Source organism: Cyclopterus lumpus, chromosome 16, assembly GCF_009769545.1.
Source record: "Cyclopterus lumpus isolate fCycLum1 chromosome 16, fCycLum1.pri, whole genome shotgun sequence".
In the NCBI taxonomy this organism is placed as follows: Eukaryota; Metazoa; Chordata; class Actinopteri; order Perciformes; family Cyclopteridae; genus Cyclopterus; species Cyclopterus lumpus.
The window spans coordinates 7,105,147-7,126,982 of record NC_046981.1 but is presented as its reverse complement, the minus strand read 5'-3'; the positions used below and the strand labels follow the sequence as shown (position 1 = coordinate 7,126,982).

The 21,836-nt window shown below is 39.2% G+C and overlaps 1 protein-coding gene across 1 annotated transcript in view; it reads left to right on the top strand.

Moving 5' to 3' along the window:
* The window catches only part of col14a1a (collagen, type XIV, alpha 1a), a 107,932-nt gene that overhangs the window by 44,244 nt on the left and 41,852 nt on the right, over window positions 1–21,836 (top strand). The window contains exons 20-27 of the mRNA XM_034554304.1: window positions 263–395; window positions 1,783–1,905; window positions 5,470–5,619; window positions 8,351–8,467; window positions 11,543–11,689; window positions 13,185–13,259; window positions 15,648–15,787; window positions 17,730–17,853. Of these exons, the coding sequence (XP_034410195.1) occupies window positions 263–395; window positions 1,783–1,905; window positions 5,470–5,619; window positions 8,351–8,467; window positions 11,543–11,689; window positions 13,185–13,259; window positions 15,648–15,787; window positions 17,730–17,853 (1,009 nt within the window). The remainder of the gene's footprint in view (window positions 1–262; window positions 396–1,782; window positions 1,906–5,469; window positions 5,620–8,350; window positions 8,468–11,542; window positions 11,690–13,184; window positions 13,260–15,647; window positions 15,788–17,729; window positions 17,854–21,836) is intronic.

Below are 21,836 nucleotides of genomic sequence, written 5' to 3'. Positions count from 1 at the left end.
CAAATGTCCCTATAAGCCATCAGAGAAGAGTAATAGATTCTGTGTATAGTCTGTTTAATGGTGCACTGCTGTGTGTGTGCACGAACGCACACATGTGTATTTGTATGCCCCCTGTGTGTTAGTTAGTTAGTTCAGTTTAGTCCCAAGTGAGCAGAACTCATCAACTCCCAGTACTACACTTTAAAATGTGCCCTTAATGTATATGTCTGTGTGTGTGTGTATTTGTGTGTGTGTGTGTGTGTGGGTGTGTGTGTGTGTGTAGGTGTTAGTTCCTGGTGTTGAGATGAGTGCAGCGCTTCATCCTTTACTATCGGACACCCAGTACAAAGTGACAGTCACACCAGTGTACACCGATGGACAAGACGGCATCAGTGTCTCTGTGCTGGGTGCCACATGTAAGCCTTACAAACCCCCAACACACACACACAAACACACACACACACACACACACACACACACACACACACACACACACACAGACACACACGCACAGACACACACACACACACACACACTCCTATGAATTATTGACCAAGAGGGTCAACTCTGGGTTTCTCAATTTTCATTTTACAAAGATGCGGCTCCCATTTAAGATTAGCACATCTCACAAAACAGAAAGCTAATGAAAATTAATTTTATTGCAGTGAGCAGAATGTTCATTTGCATTGCATTAATTTCGTGATCATTTACGCTCCTGAAGGAAGATATGAATACAAGCTATGACAAATACTGATGCGTTCTTAATTGTCTTAATGAAGGGCGTTCATAATTATAGCGGCTCCTTTCATTAATGAGACAATTAAATTATTTTGCTCAGCGCTAATTGATTTTCTCGACCATTCTCTTGATTAGCTCTTATGAGCAGTCGTGATTGTCTCCTTTTGTTGTAGAGAAGATTGAAATGTCAGATGAAATACGTCATCTTATTAGATGAGAACACTTTGATAGCTAGCCACATTGCAAATACAAATCTCTTCTCAGCCTGGACAGCAGCACAGTCATAAGTCATACTTCATTTTCTATTTTCTGAGGGAGGAAAAACTATCTTCTCTCCTATATTACGGTCTGTAGGAATTTGAACACATCCTTTCACTGTTCAGACAAACAATGTTGCCATGATTTATATTTCACTGATTGTTGAAAATGATATAATTAAACCATATATCAACAAACTCCTGTATATACATTGCCATGCTAACTTTTTGTTTTTGTGTTTGTTTTTGTGAACAAGAGTCATATAGAACCCTGATACTGACCACAATGTGTTTGTAGTGCAGGATTAAAAACGGTCAAGTACCAAAAGCTGGAAAAAGTGGCTTGATTTCTTGTTAAAATAACTTGTAAAAGCACAATTGATGAATATTGTTGCGGTATCCTGTTCAAAACATTGTCAATTGAAATAAAAAACGGTGTTTTGGCTGTGATAGACATTTTGCACTAATTTCTGACACTTTTTAGACCAAACTATTGATTGATTAATCGAGAAGATAATTGGCTGATTTGCCAATTTTAGACTGTATTTTACTTAGGCACCAACACCATCAAATGATATCCAAGTCATACTATATACAGTAACACATGTCTCTTGTAGTTCTATGGAGCACAGATCTGGGACGAAGAGGACTGTGAGATAGTAAACATGCAGGATTATTTTTTATGAGGAAGGAAAAAGCACATGACACGTTAGTTAGACACAATGCATTAACACGGAAAGTAACTTGTTTAGGGCACCTTTTATTCAAGTTCTGAAAAGCCCTGACATTGTGATGTTGTTTGTGGCAGTGCCCCTCTTGTCTCCTGGAAACCTACGCGTGTCAGAGGAGTGGTACAATCGCTTCAGGGTCACCTGGGATCCACCTCAGTCGCCGGCAGTGGGTTACAGGATTGCATACCAGCCCCTCTATGGTACACACACACACACACACACACTCACACACACACACACAAACAGCTGTAAATTGTCAAACACAGGAGATTTTTTTTAATGTAGTGTGTGCTCGTCCTAACATACTAATCAGTTTTTGTAATGACCCACCAGCAACAAACCTGTGACACAAAGTAACTGAAAAACAAATGTCTCTCAGAGCTTTCCTGACTTCTACATTTTTCTTTTTCTTTTTTGCTTCAAAGAAAACCTCAGTGATCAAGATCTAAAATAACATATTACCCTTTTCCTTGATTTATTATCTTGAAGCATCCTCAAAAAAGCCCATTTTCATTGTTTTGCTGCTTCTCTAGTGCTAATTGTTTTATCTTTCCAAGACGAGGCTCCAGTTTTTATAGTTTCTTTGTCTGTTTTTAGTTATCTAAACACAATGACAGTGCTTTTGAGGATCCAGCTTCAAACAGACAAGCTGCATTAATCAGATTTTATGTATTAAGTTGAAGGGAAATTCATTTCACCAGACTGCTGTTGACACTGTGAGAATGTTAACAGTGTGTGTGTGTATGTGTCCAAATGCCAACACACACATACAGATTTACAGCTACAATATAATGTAAACTTAAACATACTAAATGAGGCAAATACATAAAATGCATTCATACCTCCACAAAAACATAGTTGTTTGGAAATGCTGAATTAATAAAGTTAGTTATTATTATATGGGTTTAATAACCCAGAGGAGTGTGTGTGTTTGTGTGTGTGTGTGCGTGTGTGTGTGTGTGCGTGTGTGTAGACATCTAGGTATCTTAGTGTAGTACAGCCAGCTCCTCAAGGGTTGGAAACACTGCCACAGTTCAGTAAGGCTCTGTATAAGTGTGTGCATGCATGTATATTTGAGCAGGTAGGTGACGATTACATTGATAATAGAAACAGATTTTAACGCTCAAAGTTCTTCGTAATGTTTTTTAACAATGGGTTCTTGGTTTCAGGCAGCGGTAGACAGAAGATGTCCCAAGCAAAAGTCACCTTCCTCACCAGCTAATGATCCATGTAGAAAACAGGGAAATAGAGAAAGGACATTGTTCTTGTATTGCAGGGCTTTTTAATCTCAATTCATAAGTATGATGAGGGAAAATGTAAGATATGACCCTATTATGTTTTATTTATTTTATTTATTCATTTATTTTGCAGGGACAATGCACACCAATCAACAGTTGGACTGTAAGTGAGCCAGAGTTAGCCAGAGAGGCTAATTTCCATCTGCTGTCCCTGGCCAGATGTTTTTAAGGCAGCCTAAAATAACAAAATCTCAAAATAAAAATGGAAATAAAATTCATAGACAAACTGACAACAACATATATCCATCCATCCATTTTCAATACCGCTTATCCTCATTAGGGTCGCGGGGCGCTGGAGCCTATCCCAGCTGACATAGGGCGAAGGCAGGGGACACCCTGGACAGGCCGCCAGTCCATCGAGGGCACATGTAGGGACATACAACCATTCACTCTCACATTCACACCTATGGGACATTTAGAGATCAATTAACCTGCAGCATGTCTTTGGACTGTGGGAGGAAGCCGGAGAGCCCGGAGAGAACACACGCTGCCACGGGGAGAACATGCAAACTCCACACAGAAGGACCGCTCCGACCGGGAATCGCACCCGCGGCCCTCTTGCTGTGAGGCGACAGTGCTAGCCACTACACCACCGTGCAGCCTACAACAACATATAAACAACATATAAACAAAACCAATACACAGCAAAAAGAAAGGGTAGAGCAATAGACCAGAGACATAACAGGCTGCAGCATGAATTAGGCAGAACAAACCCAGCTACAATACAACATACACATAAAAAACAAATGCACATATAGCCGAAACAAGCATCAGGACAGACAGCACATCAATGACTGCACACCTGATTGGCAACAAGCCATTCCTTTAGGTTATGCTTGAACGTGTTGTACGTGTTGTGTGCACGTATGTGTGGTGGCAGAGCACTTGCTAAACGAGCTTGACCTATATGAAATGACACAATCACCTCTTGTAGCAGATCTAGTGAGTCTGCTGCTTTCACTGCTTTGTTTAACAAATTCACTAAGCGGGGGCGGAGCCATACCATTTAAAATTTTAAAAACCAGACACACATCAGTGAATTTAATGATGTTCTCCCAACTCAGGATGTGGTGTTTTGTGAGAATATTGCAGTGATGGTGGTGTTTTTGTTTTTTATCAAGTATTTTGATGGCTTGCTTATAGAGAATGGGAATAGATTTTAATGTTGTGCTGTTGGCTTGTGCCCAGCTGGTTAAGCAGTAGGTCAGACGGGGGACAATCATTGCATTAAAATACAATTTTGCAGCCCGCATGGTTAAACAGTGTCTTATATATCTAAAATTCATGAGATTAAATTTCAAGACCTTTGTCACATGGTTTACCTGTTTTTTAAAAGAGAGATTAGAATCAATAAAAATACCTAAATATTTAAAATATGACACTACCTGTAGCCTCTCACCAGCAACATAAACGTCTGGCTCCGGTGACACTTTGCAAGCCCTCTTTGTGAAGAACATACAAACAGTCTTTTTAACATTCAGATGAAGGCAGGAATTTGCAAGCCATTTAGTTACATTAGTCATTGTGGACGTGAGTTTGAGTGTTGATGTCCAATCAGTGTTAGTGGTAAATATAGTCAATTAGAGCAATACTTTCGGCATACTTTTCAGCCGTTGGATCAAGATGGCAACAACTCTTATTATTTTCCATATCGTCAATGCCAGCACAATTACAAAATAAACAATAAACGCCCAACTTAAATTCACTTCCCAGCCCTCTCAGCCCTGCAGCACCTCTCTGTCCAATGAGGAGTAAAACGTTCATGCGTAGTAATGCACACACAGGCTGGTTTGGGGCTGGCACCAACAACAGCATCCAACAAAAACTTCCCACGCTGACAGTCAGTGATTTTGTTTCTCTTGGCATCGCAGGGCACTTTGAGCAAAGTCTGCGTTTGCTCTCGGCAACTCAGATTATGGAGGGCAACATCCTCCCTACTGCAGCTGCAGTCTCGGCCTGCATTCCTTATCCATAACATCCTATGCATGGCTCACTGTTGGAAACGTAACTTTGATGCAATCCTAGCATAGAGAAGAAGGAAGTTCTGTTTTTGAACTCCATCTATACCATGCCCCCGGGCTACCCTAGAAATACCCAAAGAAATAGCCTTTAGTTCTTCCTATTGCCTCCAACTCCATCAGTGTCACGTCAAATGATGCCACTGGATGCAGGAAGAACAGATTTTGCAACACTCAAATAAACATTGCAAATCTTCCCTTTAAGTAATTCTAACATATCCATAATGTCTGTGTATGTGTTCACTTTTAACTTTGGCAACATAATAAAAAAAATAATACTATCTCAGGTTACAAGTTTTAATTCCAACTGGGTTTATAATGTTTTTGCAAAGATTCAAATCCTGGTAAACTGGATTTGATTTGCAGCGTGTTTTCTGAAAAAGAATAACTTGTATCACCTCTGTCTTTCCTGTCTGTGCTCATGTGTACATGTGTGTGTCTTTCGAAGATCCAGGACCAGTTTTGGAGACAACAGTGGGTGAAGATGTGAACTCCAAGCTGCTTCTGAGTCTACTGAGTGGGACAGAGTACAGTGTTCAAGTGACGGCTTCCTACCCCGCAGGACAAAGTGAACCACTGCTAGTGAATGCCAAAACATGTGAGCATTCTCATTATACATGTATAAAGACCACTCACACTTTGTTGTTAGACTAGGTCTTAAATGGTGAAAATTATATCTGATTGTGGAATTAAACTTATCATGTTTTGCTTCCTCACTTTGTCCTGTTGACAATATATTGCCATACCTTTAAATTGATGAGGCTACCTCACTGAGGCAAGTTTACTGAGGTTAATAATAAAAAATAGGTTTATGAAAGTGACATTCGAAATGCAATTTTAAATGGAGCTGTCACTGATGATAACCTGATTTACTTTTGGAAAGTCATGCCACATTTTTACAACAGTCATTCCAAAATGAGCCCTAATGGGGACGTCAGCATCACCTTAAGTTTTCAGTCGAAAATCGTCTCAAAGGACGGTGTGACTGTTAGAAGGAGGAGGCAGAGAAAACAGCAGCAGCAGCAAAAGAAGACAAGGGAAAGCAACAACACACATATTAACTGCATTCTGATACCATGCATTATTATTTATATGTATTTCCATTGAGACTTTAGCAAACAGGCAGATAGAAGACAGAGGGATTAATATTTCGCAGTCAACAATCCTTTTTGCATCAATATTTGGTATCAGGAAGTAAGATCTGATGCAAGCTTGAAAGTTTCTCACATCTAGAACAAATAGACTGTCAGAGAGAGATATTGACTAATAGTAGAGTGAGAGAAAAAAGTGTCCGTCGTGAAGAGATATGTCTGCCGTATCATTCCTTACTTTAAAATCTACTGTTGTCTTTTGGGCTCACTGTCTGATTGGCCCGAAGGGACTCGTCAAATAACGGATCCTCAAATTGGATGAAAGCAAACATACTCTAATAGCTCATGAATTCCTCCTGCACGTTATTACACACAGAAAATGAGATTAAGATTTTTTTTTTGTGAAAAGCAATTTGCCTTAACTTTATTCTCGAAATGTTGAGAAGTACAATTTAACAACTAAATGTTAAGGCATTCATCACTTCACATTTTGTATTAAATTATGCTCCAGTGATGGGCTATTATTAATCTGCTCTTTGATCATCCAACTGTAGGTTGAGTGACAACTCCTTCACACCTTCCTTTGTCTATACAGTTCTCACAATGAAAGATGCTTTCATGAGAGGATGAAGATCCAATTTGAGGCATTGACATGTAAATGTATCAGCCTTCCAAATATAAATGGAAATGTGGCCATTGAAGTGTGTGCCTTTATGTCCACATAACCAACGTTTTTGAGACTTTCTTGGCTCTTCACCAGCCTAATTTCTGAGTGCAAAATAATATCCAATAACTTGTATTTACAGATACTCTCCCAACACACATTTCTAGTGCTATCACATATTCTCAATCAGACAAAAGCAATTTACATTGTACTGATACATTTCAGGTTCATCAGAGTTTCCCATACACAGGGCATATTTGAATTAATTGCCCATGTTTGTACTTTCCAGCGGAGGAACACTGATTTATTAAGGGGATGCCTTGAGTCATTTCTCATCCTAATAAGAGAGATACAAAAACATATTTCCCTTGGTACACTGCATTCATTGCATCCTTACCATGAGAGCCAGCCGGGATGTTTACACCAATAAATTACGCATGCTAGCATGTAGCATAAACAGGTCATTATTGGCACCGTGAGGACCATTGAATGAAATGAAACTGTTTCACCAAAATAAAGCTATATGCAGTTTGTATTGTACAGTAACCATGTGGGACCACTGAAGGGTCCTTGCTCAAGAAACTTTGTAGAATAAGCACAATAATATAAAAGACTATGAAAGTAATATGTGACGAGAAACAGGCAGAAACAGAAAGGAGAAATAGTGTGGCGGAAACTGAAAAAAACATTGTTAGTCAATAGTATATTGGAGGCATAAAATGTTTTGCCAGAGCACTCACGGCAATCAAGCCAAATATAGAGCTTCATGATTGTTTTTGTATTGCACTGCCAGCCCAACACAGTTTCACATCACTTATTGTTTGTACACATGTATACACACATGACATGATGACATATGTCCGTATGTGTTTACATGTACATCTGTCTATGATAGTGTTTGCATGTTTGTGTTTGAGCGTTGTGTGTGTGTGTGTGTGTGTGTGTGTGTGTGTGTGTGTGTGTGTATCCTCGCATATTATTGAGTGAAATTATGGGTTGTCATATGCATTATTCACTAGCATTTAAAATAAGGCACCTGCCATATGGTCCCAGTTTAAAATCTCTCTTTACTGGCGCCAGAGCCAAGTTTATTTTATACCATCAGCATATTTTGATGACAAGAGAGAGACACGGAGAGAGGTTGTACACTGGTGTTGTGCATTTTGCTGCATTATGCGTCATTGGTCCTCCACAATGCAGTGAAACACCGAGCCTGACTAATTGTGTTACTTTGTGATCTGTTCTGACATCACAAAACTATGCAGCTGAGTGTTGTAACTGGAGCTGTCAGTACAGATACATTTACACAATTTTCACTTCATACACTGCACATTTTTCAAAAGACAAAAAAAGAAGATGTTCAAGTTTTAACTTGTCTATTTTATGCAGCTCTAAGCCTCTTCTCACTAGACAAATGGCAATAAGGAAAGAAAAAAAAGTTTCTGGTTGGAAAATGTGTAAAGGTGTTATAACATTTTACGTGTATATCACTTTAATCCGTTTAAAACGATCACAACTTTACATGTTTTAATTTGTTTGTTCATTTTTCCATCTCCCTGTCTCTCCATTGCCAGTGTTCCTCGGTGTCTCTGGCTTGTCGACCTACCAGGTACGTGCCAACAGCCTTTGTGTCCAATGGCAGCCCCTTCTACGTGCCACGTTGTACAGAGTCTCCATACAGTCTACACTCAGTAAGTACATTTACCGGCAGTGCTTGGGTGTGGAGTTATCCATGTGTGTGGATGGGTGTGGGCCTCACGCCTGTTCTCAAAGGTGGTGGTGATTTAGTGCTTTCATTAGTTCAGCTTTTTGTGTGAGAATGTGACACCAGACAGGCAACTCGCTCCAAGCAGTAACTTCATTGACTTGTTATGAATTCCAATTAAGTGCTACTAGATCATCTTGCTGAAATATGGTTTAAAATCACACCTTTTAACTGCAGTCTTCTAAATATCTCCAGACAAAAGTGTAATTGAGACATAGCTTTTGGAAACAAGCAGTGATCCTGGAACACATGCACTGTCACACAGCCAAGGTCGACACCTTCAGTCATCCCAACATTGTTCAATGGTCAATGTTGTTAGAAACTAAACTTTTGCCAGCAAAGCGACTGGAATACAATTCAGTCAGTAAATCAGCAGTTTTACTTGAGCTGTGATGTTTGGTGAGGTTTCTGGATTCAACTCCAAATTCAGAATATGATTTCTTATTGATTTACAGTCTATCCTTGTGAAAATGTCTCAAGACTCTGGTTGGGTGTGCACGATGGTTACATATGTGTTGGTTACATCACAGTCATCTGGATTTATATTGATATGTGCCTCTCAGGAATTAAGTGTTATATATTTATCTCACTGGTGTACATTTTAAAGGATATTCATAAATCTCTTGGTTTACAGGAAGGAATAGAAAATGATATGTACACAATCTCTCCCCATGAATGTCATGGGAGGAAACTGCTTTGAGAATTGCTCGTCATCTCATCTGAAATAAAACGAATAAAGATACCGAGTATGACCTTTAGAAGCTGTTTAATGCTCAGCTCACTCAGTTAATAAATGGGGAAAAAATTGAGACAGAGAAAGAAAATATGGATGGAACAAAGGAAGGAGCTCTTAAAAGTAAGACAGACAAAAATGTATGCCATCTCTCTTCTGTACATTGTTATTGTTTCTATTGTTTGTTTTTACCATGTAAAGTGCCTTGAGTACCTTTTTAAAGCGCTATACAAATACAATTATTATTATTATATACCAAAATGTATTGTCAAGAAATCAATCATCAAAAAAAAGAAAATGAAATCGTTCTTCACCCATTTAATCAAGTCTAAAATATAAAAGCCTTAATAAAACCATTCTACAATATGTCCTGTCGGCAAGAGAGTATTTTGCCAATGGTCCACTTACAGTGAACGACTTCATGTTCAAGTTTTATTTTTATTTGTCATCAGAGGGCAGTTGTAAAGCAGTGGTTTATATAAAATATAAAGACTGCTGTCACTGTTTCAACAGAGAAATAGAGATTTTCTTTCTTTGTAGCAGTCTTCACAAAGTTTGTTTGCATTATCCAGAAAATATCATTTAAATTGTTAATCTGTCCATGGAAAAAATGCATGTGTTTATTTTTTAAATGTTAAAATGTTAAAAATGATGCAGTGTCACGTACACAAATACCTCAATGCGTCTTCTGCTTTCCGTTGCTATTCAAATTGTAACACCTGCATCAATGTTTAGTAGCTGAGGTTTTCACAATGATAGGCGGTATGTGTAGAACATTGGTCTTCCTCATGCATTTCATTGAGACCACTGTGTTGGTGCAGATCATGTCACAGCCAGCTCTGGAGAAAAAAAACTGCGTAATGTCCCAGAAGGTTTGCCTCTATGGTTTCTGTTGCACAATAAGACACATTTTACAATTTGACAAGATCAATACCCCTCGCATGAGAGTGGTAGTGATCTCGTGTTAACACAAAGTATGAAGCTAGAGCTAAGAGGTGATCTTACTCCAGGAAGTTACCTGCAGCCATCTGTGAAATAGTTATATTATGTAACTCTCTATTAAACTAACTAAATTGTTAATTAGTCAAATGTAGTGTCCTTTTGGACAGTGCCAGCTATTTCCTACTTGTTTTAGTCTTTACACTAAGCTTAACTAATTGTCTTCTGGCTCTAGCTTCCAAGTTTACAGGTATGAGAGTGGTATCGATCCTCTAATCTAGCCTTCATCAAAAATGTAAATGTGTTTGAAATAATCTAGATGAACAAAAAGTCAACGTCGTTACTCAGAATATCAGCTTTTGAAAATCAAATCAGTCACTTTACAACAAGTTTGAATACTAATGACACAAACCTGGCACAGACAGGGTTTCAGTAAATTATATAAAGTTGGCGATGATTAAAATAAATGTGAGTGTTGAATGTAGAGATTAGCAAGATGAGAAAAACAATTTCTAGTTGAAGGAAACACGAACAGTAGGTGATGTTTGTCCACATTGTTTTGCATTTTACAGAAAATAGACAGAGAGAAGGAGAAAGACTTCTCTCTTTTTATATTTCTCTCTCTCTCCCTCCCTCCCTCCCTTCTGCCTGAGCAGCAACTGGATAATTCAGCTAGAGTTTAGAGATTTAGTTTAATCCACGCAGACCAGCTGCTTAAACACCTTCTCTGATGGAAAGGGGCACTCTCTGTGTGACAGCTGCTTCCTTTTATCAAACTTTATTATCTATGGCTTGGTACTTGTGTGGAGGAGGAGCGAATGTGTCGCTCCTCAAGACGAGAGACACATTAGGAAATAGAATTAGAATAATAAAACTGACAAATGGCAGCTATTAGTACATGTGTATGTGCCCTCCCAGTTTGTCTCGTTTTGGCTGCCAATATAAATTCTCATTTATTTGTTTGTCTGTGATGCTGTCCATCTCTGGCTTTTCAAAAAGTGTTTACCGTCTGCAATTCAAAATGTATTGACAAAAGGAAAGGAATCAATGAATGTGAATCTTTTAATTTTTCATGGGATATAATGAGGTTTTCCTACAAGCAATTTTAATTACAGAATTAAGACTTTTTTGTTGGGTGCATTCATCTGTCAAATCTGCCAAAGATTGGATACGTTTAAAGTATTGAGTCGTTTTTAACCTGGTTTGTTGTGAAATTTAAGGATAGATAAAGTTAACAAAGATGTTCACATCATTTTAGAGGCATTTGAGCTTGTATGGATTTTATGACTCTTAATCTGAACTTGATTTGTGTTTGTTCTTTGCTTGCAGATGGTCAGAGACAGGAAGTGAGCCTGGGAGGTGGTGCTTCCCGACAGTGCTTCTATGACCTCACTCCCAGCAGCCAATACCAGATCAGTATTCATACCCAGATGCAGGAAATGGAAGGACCTTCTGTTTCCATCACTGACATGACGCGTATGTTACACATGTTTTATACATTGTATCTACTGTCCATGCTTAATGTTCTCATGTCTGCCTTTGCACTGAGGACAAAAGCAGCTAAGAGGAGTATCTTTGAGTTTTGAGTTTCAGCCCATTTCTTTCCATTTTCCATCAACATTTTTAAGGTGTTTAAAACCCACTCACTTATTCCAAACATTTCTTGTCCACTCTCACTCGCTCACTCCTTTCTTCATTCAATCTCAATTTTCTCCCCATGCTTACCCCATAATCCTTCCAGTCTCTCTTTACGCCTCTTTCTCCATCTCTCTCACCTCTGCAACTCTCTCCTCTGGCTTCAGTAGTTGGTTTCTCTCTGTCTTTCTCTCTCTGAGAACATGAAGCCGTTGTTGCAGTTCATTGGTCCTCTGAGGAGCTGAGGAGACCAGGAGTGCTCAGCTTATAATCGGAGTTATAGATAAATGCATATGCATCTCCAACTGATGTTGATTCACAGATTCTGAGTTGACAATGGTGAACTAAATTCAACGGGAAGAACTACAATTTGATTTCAGCAAATGGTAAATTGTTCTGTACTTGTAGCGCTTTTCTAGTCTTCCGACCACTCAAAGCACTTTAACACTACCAGACATCATCCACCCATTCACCCCCATTCATACACTGATGGGAGGATACCACATCTTTATATGTCTGCAGAGAAACCATAGCTAGTTATAGTTGAGTAAGGAGCATAAAAATATAAATTCTAAGGAAGAGCAATACTTAAAATACTGCCCACAGTTACATTTCTAAGATGATTGAATTGAAACAATAAATTGACTAATTATCACTTTTATCGCCAACACGTTTCCAGTTGAAGCCAAAGAAACATTTGTTGAAATATTTCTATCTACTTTCATGAAATATGTGCCCCTTCTTTGGGCAGTCGCGGGTGTTTCCAAGATGATTTACTTGTTGTACCCGGGGTTGACAGAACCCACTGCTTCCTTCAAAGAAATTGGCTTTGCACTGAGACACACGTTAACCTGGAGGCGGTTTTGACTCTAAGAAAAGACAGAAAAGACAGAGACTAGACTGATGAATACAGTACTCCTACTGTCCCCCACGTATACGGGGAAGGAAAAAGAGCTATATAGCAGGAAAGTAGAATGATAAAGTCTGATTGCTGTCTCTTTCAAACACTGCAGCTGGATTGCTTATCTACACACATAGATTCCAAATACAAATTGCACTTTGAATCTTTTCTGTGTAAAGGTCCAAAACTCAGCCAAGGAGGAAGGAAGAGGATTAGGAAACTTTCAGTTTGATAGAAACCGGCTACTGCTGTCCCATTGTGCTACCTCATTGAAGTGTATTTGTGTGTGTGTGCGTGTGTGTGTGTGTGTGTGTGTGTGTGTGTGTGTGTGGTCAGAACATAAACCTGATGATGGTGCCACTTTTTACTGCCATCGTGATTAATGGGCCTTGTCTTGTCCCCCTGTGTGTCATCGCATTGTGTGTGTGTGTCCAGTGCCAGCACCCACTCAAGCTCCGACTGAACTCCCCATCACAGAGCCCCCTCCCACCATCCCACCTGCGAAAGAAGGTGAGCAGAAAGCCGAACAAAAAGCACACACTCGTAATATTCTTCCAGTGTTGTACAGCAGCGGTGACATTACTTTTCATGGTAACCGTGGTGACCTGACACAATAGTTTAGTTTAGTTTAGATGATACAAAACTATCACACAGCTGTCATACTGTACATATGTGTCATCAACAGACATTCTGCACAATTTTCAGCAACAGATACATGCAATATTTTTCATGTTTTATGAGGTAGTAATAACAACTTCTTTCCAAAATGTTATTGCATTTATTAACTATGATCAATATAGGTACTTGCTAGCCAATGTCTTATTGAGATATTGTTACGTAGGAAATTGTAACCAAGAATACAGAGCAGTTGTTTTGTTTGCCATGATTTTGAAACAGGAAACAATAAAGGTTTAAAACAGTATTATACCACTCTGTACCGATTACACAGCTGTGAACTGTGTTTAGTTTCAAAACATCAACAGTGACCTGGAAGTAACTTTGGGTGCACAATCTAAATCAGGGAGGTAAAATATAATGTCAGCAACAAGGAAAAGTCAGAAGAAAATACTTGAATGTCTCTCACAAGAAGTCTCCTAGACTTTAACTCTGGTCTACAAGGACTTTATTGTGAGAACTATACACCGGCCACTGTGGGCTGCAGCTCACGCCAAAATAAAGTAATGCCAATCTTGGTTTATTATCCTAATACCTCAGTCTCAGCAAAACTAAGCTGATCGCTCGCTGCTAGCAGGCTCAGTTTCTCCCTAAAACACCCAAGAACTCAGTCCAACCATCACAAATAGGGCACACTGGCTCCAACATACTGGGCAAACATGTGATTGACAGCTGACAAGCCAAGACTTTTTCTCTCTTTACAGTATATGTAAATGTTGGCTAGTCTGCCGAAACATAAAGCAAGCTGTAATGTAAATAGTAGCATGCTACCAGAAAGCTATACACTAACTGGAAAAAAAACCTGTTTTCCTTACAAATGTTTATTGACTATTTACAAGATATTATAAGAAATCCAAACCATTTCAAACTAATTCAAGTTGAAACAGCAAATGACTCATGGCACAAGACAAGCACAATCTTCTAACAGTAGAGGATTTATCAACAACAAGATAATAATAGAAAGATTAGGAACAACAGGGGGTTACAAGTGCATCGTGCGACCCTCCACTTGCTCCTCCTCCTCTGTCCGGTCTGGTGGGCTCATGTTAGAGCACAGCAGACTCCACACACATGAACCGACACACACGTCTGTGAGCACTTCTGTCTGACCTTTGTCAGACAGAAGCCTCTTTATGCAGTGTCGGGCAACCTTTACCAGTAAGTACAATGTACTTACTCACTTTTAGTTATATGTATGTTTATATATGATATATAAATGTATTGTTAACATTATAGCTCATTTCAACTTCCTGCAGTTATGTCAAAATAAGATGTGGTCAAAACACAAGATGTGCAAAAACAAACATGGGGAGGGGGGGCAAAGACACCATGGTGGGAACAGGCGATAAGTAGTCAGAAAAAGATGCTCTATAAGAGCAGAGGTGGAGAGAAATAATGGTGATGAGAAGACACAGTTTCAGTAAAAGCACAGCTTTTTTCAGAATCAGCCACATAAAACGGTGTTATCAAAGCTCTCTCCAGCTGACCTTTTAACTTGACATTTATGACAAACATGAGAGCTTCGCTTGTGAAATTCTTAAAAGATATATACGATAATAGCACTAAAAAGCAACAACGCCAGTAAAAGAGACGTTTGCATGATTTCATTCAAACTCGTCTTTTTTTATTTTGTTGCATTTATAATTAAAACCACTTTTCCTAATAAGCAGCGTCGACACAGCTGGCTTTTATTGAGGCTGACATGTTTATGAATGCACTTTTGTATTGAGCGAAGAACTGGAGTTTGAAAAGTTATTAAAACCACAAAACAACTGACAACAAGATAAGGCTATTGGTAATCATTTGGAAACCTGAGAAGAAGTAGAGTCACCGCTGGACCAGGAATATTAATGAGCAGCTGACAGATGGAGAAAGAAATAGACAAACACATTGGATAAAGCACAATTCTGTAGTGTTCTCTGAATGTTAGAGTTTGCGCTATAATTTTAAGTTTATAAATTCTATAGAGTGCAAATTAATCTGAGGACCCAGCCGTTGCATATTTACCCCTTTGCAACGGCTGTATATTTGCAGTGCTTCACACTATGCATATTTACTCAGAGTCTGAATATATTAAGCAGACAGTTAATATTCAAGTTACACTTTGTCCTCTGTAGACCTTCATTCTTTATGGAATTAATTTTTTTAATGCAGAGACAAAATATGTGCTGACTAAATCTACATATCTCTCCTGTCCATCTGTCTTTCCGTCTGTCCGTCTAGTGTGTAAGGAGGCCAAGGCGGACCTGGCATTCCTGGTCGATGGTTCTTGGTCCATTGGAGACGACAACTTCATGAAGATCACACGTTTCCTCTACAGCACCATGGGGTCACTGGATCTGATTGGACCAGACGGTACCCAGGTCAGTCATGTAGCCACACTTAGATCATTTATTTGTTCTTTAGTTTTAGTACCGCTAGTGGTTCTTGTGTCTAGTCTAAATGTCTGTGTCTCGTGAAAATTACTATATTGCCAGTTCATGCAGTATCATAAGTTATCCAACAGAAATACAAATGTGCCCAAGGCTTTTTATTTCTGTTCACTCGTTCTGATTCATTCTTTTTGTTATGGCACTTTCATTCTAAAAAATGCATGCTCACAGGAAATTGAATTTAAAGTAGATGCTGGGAATCTTGCCAAAAGTAACCACACGTAAAACCATAACGATGTCACAGTGTAATCTGTGGCTATGCAACCCATTAACAGAAGAGAGAAGGTTGTGAAAATATATATATATTTGTTCATATTAGAATGTATTTTTGTTGGAATTTCCTCTAAAAAGAAACATTACAAACCTCTGCCTTTTTTGCAGGGCTTTGTAATGTTTCTAGATGTGATGTTTTGCAAGCCCAGCAAAGTTTCTAACATATAATAAAATTCATATGTATCCAACGATCCGTTGCTACCCAACTACCTCATCATTTGTTACCCATGTTTCATATTCTGCAACCCATTTCCATTTCACCTACTCTGCAGAATTGAAAGGGAGAAAAAAAGTTTTAATATCGTTTTTAATCTATGTAAAACAGATTTCATTCAGGGGATCATGGAATAATGGCGACATGGGCTGTACGTCGCATAACAAAAAGGACGAAGAGGGATTTAACGCTCATCCACCTTCTTTGTTGACAGACGTAACAAATGATGAACGTGACAGATAATAACTAAGTAGATAATATTATCTTGACCAACCTGAGTTTGTCCTTCTGACCTTACGTGGACTTGACTCATGTATTGTTTGAGGAAGGCTGCAGCTGTTAGCATGGATTGCTTCTGAAAGTGATGCTTTGGAGAAGAATTTGCCCATTTTTCTTTGGCTGTCCCCGGACAAATCAACATGACCACAGCCCTGTATCTTTTGAAAAGTTTAGAGAAGTGAGGAGGAACTTTAAACACCCAGTGAGTCATTGTTTACTTTCTGGAAAGGCTTCCTTTTTAGTTGCTGCGTAGCATTTCATTAACTCATTCGCTCATTTGCTGCCATTTTGCTTTCTGTCCGAAAACACTACTTTTCTTGGAGGGAGTGGTGGTTGTAATAAGTTATGTCTAGATGCATTAAAAGCTTGTATAAAGTTCAGATGGTTCAAGGCACAACTATCAACTTGATTCTTAATATAAAATCCGCCACCAGCAATGCTTTGAATCTACAGTGAATATGACCATCTTCATTGCCTCGGAGTGTTTCTCATGTATCTGGGTCATAATTCCAATCTACAACTTGAGGCAGTCTCTCTCTATTGTCATTGTGGACTAATTTCTTTGTGCTTGTTGCCTGCATGGCTCCTCCACTCTGTCAGCAGAGCTCAGCTGGTTCATTTGTCACACTGTAGAGGTGCTTGCTTGCTAAACCTTTTTCTTTCATTTGTGTAATGTCGGCTGTTACGCAGTTTGCTACCCTTAACCCAACGCTACCATGAGCAAAACGCTGGCTGTAATAAGAGAAAGTTGGCTGTGCAGTAAAGAGAGAGTTGGCTGGTAAATGTAGTCCGCCCTGAGCCAACAACAGCACCATTAACAGTCTGGAGGTAGTGATAGTGAGTTGTTCTCCCCTCTTAGAGTGATCCAATTAGATTGATTCTAGCTCAGATATAAATATATAAATCACCACAAATGTATATATAGATATATATATATATCTATATATAGATATATATATATTGGTGCCAGCTCCAAGTTGCCATTTGCTGAACTGCAGGTTTTGACACGTCCACGTTGGCTTTGGTTCTTAGCACTGGAGGTTGCTGCTCTTGAATTGAACTTTTTTTCCAGTATCTTTCTGTCTTTCTGTCTCTTCCTCGCTGCAGGTGGCCATCGCTCAGTTTAGCGACGATGCTCGGACAGAATTCCAGCTGAGTTCCCATGGCAACAAGGAAGCGTTGTTGGAAGCTATCCAGAAGATCAGATACAAGGGAGGAAACACAAAGACAGGTCAGAGCGGTGTGGTATGTAATCGTAGTTCATGCCATACAACAAAACTGGTAAATTCAGAAATTTACCCAAAGCTGTTCACAAATCAATCTCTCAAGTGCCATTAGTAACTGTTTGCCCATTTGTCGTAGAGTTGTAGATGTTAAAATGTTATATTTTTCACAGCCCTTTAAAGACCCATCATTCCATATTGGCTTGAGATTGAAAGGTCATTCTTAACTTTGGAAGCAGCAGTTGACAAAACAATCTCACCACAAAGTCCATTCGTAGCTCATCTGGAGCGTTCGCTCATTTGTACACAATTTTATGACAACTCAATTTGTTGAGAAAGATTGTGTAGTCCAATCGAACCTCAGATCAGCTAGATTGTTTTGACAACTTATTATTATCATTATTATTTCCAAGGTCAAGGATGAATTAAACCTCAACTTACAAGAAAGAATCTTGATGAGGAAACTTAAAGAAAATATGCTGCATAACAGCAGTTGTGAATCTGTTGTAAAGCTCATGTCCAGCGGTGCGTGCATACACACAAGGTGAATGTCAGTAACCTCTAAGCGTTGATGTGGCTCCACAGGTTAATGCTGGTTGTTCAGAGGACTTTAACTCTCCTCAAGTCTCAGTCATGGCTCAGTGTCTGTTCAGAGTAATTGTGTCCTTGAGCTTTGCTCACAGCTTTAGAGCTGAATACACTATCAACTGATCGCACTTATCCCTTCCTTTCCCTTCTTACTCCTCTTTCTCTTCTTGCCTCTCCTTCATCTCCTCTACTGTCTTGCCAACCTCCCACTGTTCCCCCCTTCCTCCTTTTATGGCTTCTTTTGTTTTCCTTTAACGGTGTCCACTCTCCTTTTCCCTTTACATTGTTTTCTGTCTTTTCCTCTGAACATTCCTCCTTTTTCATCCCCTGTTTTCCCTCTTCTGTCTTCTCCTTTGTCCTTTTTTTGGGTCCAATATCCCCATACCTCGTTTACACCTACATCTATTTCACTGTCTTATAGTTTAACAGGTAGAAACGGGTGGTGCTTTAGCTGACAAGTCAGTGTGTGTGTGTGTGTGTGTGTGTGTGTGTGTGTGTGTGTGTGTGTGTGCCTACAGCAGAACAACAGAACAGAAAATAAACCATGAAATTTCATCTTTCCCACACAAAGGGAATGAGGGGGCAGCAGGCTCTCACAAGGTTAGACTAATGCTCACAGAATCACAATGTCTCCCTCTCTCTCTTAGTCTTTGTCTCTCACCCACTCATGCTTTGTCTCTCACATCCCATGCATGCTCATACACTGCCTCAGCGTAGAATTAATCCTCTTCAGTGCTCACACATTATGCCTATTCTTCAGTGTGTCCTTATTTCCACCAGTGACACCCATACAGCTAATTATACATTTCTTATTATTTACTACACTAAATAAAATACATATTTTCTATGTATTGTTCAGATACTTCAGGAAGAATTGAACAATAGTTCCTGTCCTGCTCAATGATTTTTTTAATTCATGTTTTAGTTTGGATATTTTCCTCCTCCTTTGTGAATCTTGACACTATACAAATACAAACTATACAACATATACTGTACTAAGCCACATACTCTGTACCTAAACCTCCTGACTTACATCTTACTCCTCTGTTCTATTTCAGTATTTTCTCTGGCTTTCAGGTCTGAGGCTTGCATTACAACCCTAAAGTTGGCACTCCAAACTATTCCTTTTTTCATTAAACCTCAACTTCTCCTCAGAGACCCCATCCGGGCCCCAAACTGGGTCTAAAACCCCCAAAGCCCTCAAATAAAAAGAAATATAGCTTTCAGCCTCTTTATCCCTGAGCCCTAGATATATCTGTGTGGATACAACCGCTCGCAAACATGAAACCCCACCGCTTTAATCCCTTTCTAATATTTTTACTGTAAATGGCTAGCTCACTTTGTATCCCCTGTCCTATAACCCTTGGGTCAAGCAAACACATTGAAAATGCATTTTTAGATCAAAGTTAAGTTAAAACCTGCTTATTTTAGGAAGCAACCTGCACTGTGGAGGTTCTGCTACTTGTTCTCCTTCTCTACAAACTTCTAGTCATAAGTCTTTTCTCTAAACCCAAGTTATGAACAGTATTTAAATGAGGCTGCCTTCACAGTGTTTTTCTGAATGTACGCATGTTGAGGATTCAGGGGGTTGAAGATGATATTCTAGGATTTTGGCTTTTCTCTCTGCATTTATTCATTAAGGTATTAGTGAGCCTCTGGCTTGGTGAATGAGTGATTTAATATAGCTGCAGCTGTAATTGTCACATCCCTGTTTATATACTGTAACGTGTATGTGTGTGAGTATGTGTGTCTTTTGAAATTCATGAATTTCAAGCCCTACATGAGTAATTGTAATCCCTGACTCAGTATGTTCAGATCGAGGAAGTGTGAACAAATGTGTGCCTGTCGGTCAATGTCCAGGTTTATATGTGTGTGTGTGTGTGAGAGTGTTGACCTACAGTATTTAAAGTATAGTGTTACTTTCAATCCTTAATTGTACATTAATATATTCACACATTAGTTATCCGACATGTGATTGGCCTTGTTGTATGATTGGCAGTCAGTCTGACTTCTTCTGCTGTAGTAATGCAGTTGTTTGAGACCCTCACTCAATTGTCAAGGTTCATGAGTCTTTTAGAAAATTCAGGAATAGATGTATTAATGGCTCATGCATGAGTTTTACTGACTAAGAAAGCCAGTGAGACCCACTCAAAAGCCATTGTATATTTTCTATAATGCATTTGATTGTCCATATATTTCTTAGGGACTTACTGGACTAGTTCAAAGATTAAAGGGTTTATAGCTTTTCCTGTTCATAATAACCCAGACATAATATCACAATCTCCTCCTAATCATACATCACCTGCAACAAGGGTCTCCTATTGTATTTTTTACACTTTAGATTCTATAACAGAGATGCACTCATACTTTGTTTTCTGTTATTGTTTCCCTTTTACGTCAAGAAAACTGGTAAACTTTAGCCGGACAGGAGGCCTAATCAAAACTGATATGGATCACTTCTCACACAAAAAGTCATAGATGGTTGATTGATGATGTGCTTTTGAACCCAAGATCCATTGACATGTTTTCTTCCCCATCCGACCTCTTTCTTCATTCCTCTTCTTTTTATACCTTTTTTCAAGCCACTTTCTCTGCGTCCTTTTACCTGCCGTGCCTTTTTGTCTTCAACCCCCCCCCACCCCACCCAGCTCCGCCTCTATCTCCTCCCACATCAGCGTCTCCGTTGCTCTCTCCTGTGTCTTACTTCATGTCTGGCTAGCTGCTGTAATTCCAGTCTCGTCCAGCGGGATCAGAGGACAGTGTAGAAACAGATGTGTCACTGGCAGATATCTGACAACACAACACTTTACAGGCCAAGCACTCTATCATGTGTCCCCACTGACAGCTCTGTACAAAATACAAAAACAGAAGGCGGAGACTGGGATGTGGTCTGAGGGTTTTGGTTTAGTTAGAAATTGGGAGATAGAAACAGCATACGCAGATAGAGCCTTTTACACTACACACTCCCATGTACAATATGTGTTTGTTCAGATTATAGGGCCTTTTTATTGCTTCATCTAGTCTTGTTTTTATTGTGACGTTTGCTGATACTCAGCACCTCCTTTAAGAACTCAGACACACTTTGGAACACACACGAGGCGTAAGAGGAGAGAGCGTTAAAGGACAGAGTAAAGAAGATTAATGGCACTGATTGTCCATTTAATTATGAAAAGGTCAGGTGGAGATGAGTCGATGAGCTTTTTGAAGTATTAATGCAAATCATGATGAACAGTATGCAAAAACTGGCATTAGATAACAATTATCAGGAGACTGGTGGTTTGGACATAATTAGTGTATTTGTACACACATTGTTGACTTTATTCAGTATGTGTGAAGTATTTAACACTTAAGATCAATCAAAGCACATTGCAGGTTTCTTTCTGTTATTTTAGGTGACTATACT